This window comes from Periplaneta americana, chromosome 10 (assembly GCF_040183065.1).
Source record: "Periplaneta americana isolate PAMFEO1 chromosome 10, P.americana_PAMFEO1_priV1, whole genome shotgun sequence".
Taxonomy (NCBI): domain Eukaryota; kingdom Metazoa; phylum Arthropoda; class Insecta; order Blattodea; family Blattidae; genus Periplaneta; species Periplaneta americana.
This window is the reverse complement of record NC_091126.1, coordinates 12023130-12030686: the sequence shown is the minus strand read 5'-3', so window position 1 is coordinate 12030686 and position 7557 is coordinate 12023130. Positions and strand designations below refer to the sequence as shown.

Here is a 7557-nt window from a genome sequence, read left to right as displayed (position 1 = left end):
ACAAGCAGACGTCAAAGCAAAGTGAATTCATTTCAAAATAATTTCTCATTTCAGATTTGGATGGTTCCACAACCAGTCTTGCCGTATCGGATACAGGTAAATAGCAGTATTTCTCTGAGTCCTCTAATCATTCGTAACCATACCTTATATTTGCATGATTTTATTCTTAGTTTTCATTAATAACTTTTCCAAAGGTCGTGTTGTCATGATGAAGTTGAGTTATGTCTGCCAATAAGGCAATAAACTATAGTCTTGAAGAACCTAGTTTCAGTCCTGGAATGAGATGGGAATTTTGACCCCGTCTTCAATTCAGGAATTCCCTCAGCCTCCTATAAAATTAAGTACTGGGTCAGAGCATGGTATTCAACACATCACCTTCTTCTAGCGCTGATATCCACAAGGCATGGGAGTTTCACCTCCCCTCTTGCTTGTACACCCCAATTGAATATACTGCGTGTTCAGTTCAAAGTGTGTCATGGCTCGCTGTATGACGTCATGTGGCTAGCCGATGAGCCTAGACAATGCAATCTTCCTACACTTCCGCAGAGGCATATTACCTATGTGCCAGAGAAGTTGCCTAGCAAGTAAGGCGTTCATTCTGAAGAGTACTTACCGATGCGTACGCTAACTCCAGTAGTGGCAGGAACTGTTTGGAAACACGTACTGGGGTGAGTTTTTTTCTTACTGTCGGGATATGGGGAGAGGGTTAAGACGATTACTTACGTACAGTATTTGTTGACGTTAACTTCGACTGTCAACATGGACACGGATTTGTGATGTGAAATACTGCCGTATGCAACCGATGGTAACAAGTACGACTTGCCCGAGCAAAACACAGTTCGAAAGAGGTTATGGTAGCACACAAACCGTACAGACCGCCATCTGTTGCTACAACGTTCAAGTTATATCGTACACGTTCTCAGGTTCAGATTGAACGCCTTGATTAATAGGCAACTTCTCTGACATAAAAGCTGAAACTTTCTTCAAATCGCTGACTCACAACAGTGACGTCATGACACGCTTTGAAATGAACACCCAGTATATGATAATCTGGCATTTGTATTCGTGATACTGTATTTTATAAAATATTGAATTTTCATTAATCACATATAGCATGATTCGGTTCACGTTCGAGTTATGATGAATTTTAAATTACATTTTACAGTAATTTAGTAGATATACTGTTGTATTATTGCATATTAAATTGCAAGTACATAAAGTTTGTTCATGAATATCACATATTCTCCTGCTAGTTTCTAAGGGTGAGCAAACATACTGGATGAACAATTCTTCCACATAGAAAGCGGAAACTTTGGCTATCAGCTTTCATGTTCCCACGTGCTGGTTATGGGTGCAGAACAGTGTCGGTGATTAGACAAACCACAAACCATGAATGTAAAACAAGCAGTTAAAACGTAATTTACGAACTTCTTACAGTGTTCGAGAATAGAATTATCGATAGAAATGTGTGACCTCCTCAGTCCCCCAAACTAAGTCCCAATGTCTTCCATCTCTAGTGAGCTTTGAAATACAAAGTATATAGAAATCCACATACCCTGGAGGAACTGAAAATTACATCCAAGAAAACATCGTCTCCAATTCTCGAAGGAAACTGGAATAAGTGAAACGTTATTTCTTAAGCACGCATTTGAAACAAGAATACGAGTGGTTTCAGAACCTACTTTCTTAATTTCAGTGAGTAAATGACGTTTCAACTGCTTATACTTAATATTATTTTACATTAGTAATTTGTGGCTTGTAAGATCACTAATACTGAACTGTTTCCGTAACTTCTGGCTGGCAGTGCAGCTGCCGATAGCAAAAGCTGCTGCTTTGCAGGCAGGCGATAAATAAATTGTTTGCCTGGTATATGTGGTGACTTTTAAATTGTAAGATTCTCTGTGAATGTGAGGAGAATAGTGCACAAGAAATAAATTTCATTATGTTGACTGAAAGCTATTCCGTTTATTTTACTGTGAGAAGAAAATAGGTATGTCTATGTTTCATACAGATATATTTTGTAAACGTTAATATGAGGTACAAGATAACATGTTACTAATCACAATGCATTGTTTACACGTGCTCCCTTAGGCTTGATACATAAAATTGTAATTTCTTTGAAGTATGTTTCTGTCTCTTTCCAGATGGGGTCAATTCCAGGAAGGGAAAGAACACGTGGTCGCTGTTGAGACTCGTAAGTATTTAGAAAGTATTTTCTGTATTTCAGGAAATAATCACTCAGTATTTAAACACATTAAAGCCGCATATACAGAAATGTCGAGGACCCTTCATTCGGGAGGTTCGTTTTAGATCCCATTGGCCGGCTATTCTGACTTGGGTTTTTCGTGACTTGCCAAGTCCCTTCAGGCGAGTGCTGCAGTAGTACCAATTCAGATGGCCCCGACCTAACTTCCTCTCAATCCTCGTTACCCCTCTATTATCACTTCCCTTCTATCATCCCACTAACTTCACGCGACAGGAGTGCCACCTGTCCGATGGAGTAGCGCAGTCAGCAAAGCTGTATCTGATGGGTGCGACCAAGTCCCCACACTGCCGGCTCCGCAGAAGATAGGACTGTACCCAAATTGAAGCGATCGCTCGCCGCCATCTTGGGGCCGTGACGATAGCAGACGGAAAGCAATGCTGATAGAACGCAATCGTAAAACAAACTAAGATTTATTACTATACAACATAAAAACAACAAACATGAGCCTAAGAGTAACAAGGATAAAGACAAATATAAATAGTAAAACGTAATTACCTGCATTCTTGTGGTATAACATCAAAAAATCAAAGATATTAATCCTGCAACTGTCAGTCAGTAATCTTCGTCGTCTTTATGAATTGGGAGTATTTCTATTTACATAATTCATCATATCCGTAGGATGGGCTTCCTGAAATATATTTCAATAACCGAGTGAGAACATTAACTTAATCTTGCACATTGTGTGCATCTTGCGGTCGTGAAAATAGCGGACGAAAAGTAATGCTGATAGAACGCAACCGCAAAAGACACTAAGATTTATTACTATACCATAAAAAAAACAAATATAAGCTAACAGAGTAACAAGGACAAAAACAAATATAAACAGTGAAACGTAATCACCTGCATTCCTGTAGTAGTCTACAACAGCATATAATTGAAGAAACTGGAACTGTCAGTCAGTAATCGTCATCTTTGTGAACAACAAGTATTAAGCTGTTATGCTAGAACTGTCAATTAAAAACACTTGTCTTCGTGATTAGGCCTATTCATATTTACACAATTCATCAAATCTGTACCGATGGAGTTCCTGAAATATTTAATTAATCGAGTTAGGACATTAACTTAATCTTGCACACTGTGTGCATTTTGCTTAGACCTAATAATAAATATTTCAATAAACAAGGAAATGCATCAACTGTTTTTATTAATTCGAATATGTGCAAGAATGTCAAAATATTGTAACTAGGCCATATCTAGACAGTATGAAAATACTTAACCACATTTATTTTGCACTCACCTATTGATTCATAAATAAAATTGATTTAGTATGCAGTTGTATGCAGCACAAGAGCACACGATGGTTTCACTTATAACATGATTAAAATACTATATAAACACTATATGTATAGGCCTCATATGTAGCACAATAGTAGGCCTACACTGTGATTTCACATATATCACAGGAGAACGATTCATTTAAACTATATAAACACTATATACACACACACTATTGATTAAATTAATACGCACTTACTCCTAACACATTCAATAATACTGAATAACCTTCTATGTTATTTCAAATTAAGCGGAATTGTGATGTAAACATATAGTAGTCACATGGCTCTCTGCCCCAAGATGGCGATGCGCGAAAGTGTTCAATTTTTGGTCGAGGAACAGCGCTCGTAGTAAGTCTAGGTTAAACTATAAAACTTCTTTGGGTGCGACGGTGAACCGCTGTCATTTGGTAAAACGCAGGAAAAATAACTTCGCTGAAAAATTGAATATTTAATTAAAATAGGCCTATGGAACATCTAATTTAAATTAATGAAAATTGAATTAAAATTGGGTGAAGATAGGAACATATCTCTTCTATAATAATGAGGATAATATTTAAATAACGGATGGCGATTTTATGAAATACGAAATCTAGTGACGTCACGGCAGCAGTTAAAATATTAGACGAAAAGTCGACTGATGATATCAACTGTAGCAATTGCGACGAGGTGAGGGACTATTGCCATTTCTAAGCAATGCCCGAATCAACATTACTCTGTCAGTCGAACAAGCGGCATAACTCCCAGTACATATATAGGGCAAGTCTGGATTAGTATTACCAATATTTTTATTTATTAGGCAACTTCCTGTTTTACACTAATAGTATTCCTTTACCCGAAATCAATTTTATTCTTCAATAATGTTCCAACTGTTGCAGTTTATTCTCTCACTCCATATTGACACATCCTCCGTCCGATATCATTCTTCCGTTATTTTTCCGATCTCCCACTTTTTCTTCTTCTTCCTCCTACCGCCAACTCTTAAGTTCTCCTTAGTAAGTCCTGATATTCTTTTCGTATGCCCTAATCACCTTGATCTTTTTTCTTCTATTATCTATCATATACTCCCTTCCAACCCTATAATTTCGCGTACAGTACAAATTCGGGCTTTATTTGTTCCCGATTTCGCACCAATATTCTGCAAAAATCCGTTTCTGTTGTGAATAAATTGTTTTTGTCTTGTACGGTATGCCAATAACCCATAAAGTAAAATATTAATATCTTATACATATGTTTCTTGAGTTTTGAAAGAATATTTAGGATTTATAATTAGGCCTATAGACTTACCGTGTATAGTTTTTATACGAGTCTTACGCAGAGTTGAGACAGAAAACGTTACTAATAAACCATGCATAAGCAATGGATGTATAAACAGGCTTTAACTATACAATGGGAATTGCTTTGCAGTACTTATATACACGGAACCCCTTGTTTAAGTGTTGTATATAGAGAGAAAATGGCCGCCTCTCTAACAGCTGTTCGCATCGACTATCATTTTATGATGATGGTTGCCTTGTAACCACAGAAAAACAAACCAAAGAGTACAGAATAATTAGAATAATATTGCTGTAGCTTGTACTCTTTGACCAAAATATAGTGTGGTAATCGATTAGAGCCAGTTGTACTATCGATACTTAACACGCCACACTAGAGCGCTCTACCGGACGCAATAGAGAACCTCAGATATTCTATTACCTTTCGTAACGAAGTAATGACGAAACTATAACGTAGCTGTGTAACAGTTATACTGTTATACAACTATAAAACTTCTTTGGTTATACACGACGTATGTAGTGATTATTAGTAAGGAATTTATACACGACTTATAAACGAGCTACTCATTGTATAAGTATAAGACAGTTAAACGTCTGTATATAGAGTTTTTATTAGTAAGACAGTTATAGTTCTACTATAGTTGTACTATTATGTTTTAAGGTTTAAATTTGTTACACTTTTCATTTATTTTATATCAGTCCTCTAAAACTACTGTTATTCATTCGGTTTTACCAGAAATTTGTTTCTAAATCTCATCAGACCTAGATATATCTATCAACACATTAACAATAATACTCGTACATATACATGCTGGAAATATTTTTCGAAGTCATCAAGAAATGATTGCATTTTTTAAAGTTTGAAGGAGTTATTCTGGGTTTATGAGAGAAAATTCACTCTTAGTATTTTCTTTAAGTTCCTCTAAAGTGTAAGAATAATAAATTCATATTAATTTTTCTCTCCCACAGGTAAAAATCACATTATTTGAAACTGGGAGAGCAAGCATTTCGCATTCTCTTGCTTGTAATTCTGTCCCCAAACACTTCCATTTCTATATACAAACATCTCACAAGAAACTAACCAGCATTTTAAAAATTAGCAACTATAAAGAGAGCTCACACCTTTTAACCAAGAATTTATGTGGCGTAATTGCTTCTCCAATCAACGGAATGGAGCTGAATAGTGTCAGAAAATAATACAGTACTGTACAACTGACATGATTGGCATGGCCAGAAACTGATAGTAAAAATATGAGTAAATTCGAAAGACTTTGGTGTTAACAATTTTTGTAATAATGTTTGTTTAATGCAAGTAATTTTATAAAATTAACAAGTTATAAATTATTCTTTGAATAGGTGGAAAAATTCAAATATCTTGGAGCAACAGTAATAAACATAAATGATACTCGGGAGAAAATTAAACGCAGAACAAATATGGGAAATGGATGTTATTATTCGGTTGAGGAGATTTTATCATCCAGTCTACTCTCGAAAAAGATGAAAGTTAGAATTTATAAAACAGTTATATTACCGGTTTTTCTGTATGGTTGTGAAACTTGGACTTTCACTTTGACAGAGGAACAGAGGTTAAGGGTGTTTGAGAATAAGGTGCTTAGGAAAATATTTTAGGTTAAGTGGAATCAAGTTGCAGGAGAATGGAGAAAGTTACATAACTCAGAACCTGCACGCATTTTATTCTTCACCTGACATAATTAGGAACATTAAATCCAGACGTTTGAGATGAGCAGGGCATGTAGCACGTATGGGCGAATCCATAAATGCATATAGAGTGTTACTTGGGAGTCTGGAGGGAATAAGATCTTTGAGGAGGCCGAGACGTAGATGGTAGGATAATATTAAAATGGATTTGAGAGAGGTGGGTTATGATAATAGAGACTGGATTAATCTTGCTCAGGATAGGGACCGATGTCGTTCTTATGTGAGGGTGGTAATGAACCTCCGGGTTCCTTAAAAGCCGTAAGTATGTAAGCAAGTAGGTAAGTAAGTAAAAAAGGTAAAAAGGTAAAGGTATCCCCGTAACATGCCATGAAGGCACTTGGGGGGCATGGAGGTAGAGCCCCATGCTTTCCATGACCTCGGCACTAGAATGAGGTGGTGTGGTCGGCACCACGCTCTGACCGCCTTTTACCCCCGGGAAAGACCCGGTACTCAATTTTATAGGAGGCTGAGTGAACCTCGGGGCCGTTCTGAAAGTTTGGCAACGAGAAAAAAAGGTAAGTAAGTATATATTTTATAATGTCAGTGAGTATTAAAAAAGGTAAAATCCTGAGTTGAAATTTAGCGGTGCAGAATTAGACATTTTATTAAGGAAAGAAATCCGAGGTACAAGGACTACCTTTCAGTCACAATAACGCAAACATGTCGTCACTCAGCACCTTAAAATGCTCGTAATAGCAGTGACTGATTCTTTATTTGTTTAGGTCGTAACTACCTTAAAAGTCTACTTTGAATGTTGTTACTGTAAGATTATTTTATTTGCCCTCAGATTTAAGTAACATGTCACTTGTGGTAGGTAATGGTATCTAACGGAGGAGTAAAAACATTTTTCTCTTCTTTATTCATGAGTTATAACATAATATCAACAGAGATTGATTCGTATGTTTTGAAGGAGAAACTTAGTACTATTGGAAATATATTGAAATTGGTTTAAGAAAGATAAATATTGTAGTAGGAGAAAAATAGATTTTCTTAATCCAGGTGTTTTCCAGTACAAGACTCATGT

General features: G+C 36.3%; 1 protein-coding gene across 2 annotated transcripts in view; it reads left to right on the top strand.

The window, feature by feature from the left end:
- LOC138707443 (uncharacterized) overlaps positions 1-7557 on the top strand; it is a 642910-nt gene that overhangs the window by 579478 nt on the left and 55875 nt on the right. Inside the window, exons 8-9 of one of the 2 annotated variants that reach the window (XM_069836867.1) lie at positions 55-96; positions 2145-2194. In XM_069836867.1, the coding sequence (XP_069692968.1) occupies positions 55-96; positions 2145-2194 (92 nt within the window). Of the gene's footprint in view, positions 1-54; positions 97-2123; positions 2195-7557 lie in introns of both variants that reach the window. The other variant, XM_069836866.1, reaches the window with a different exon arrangement.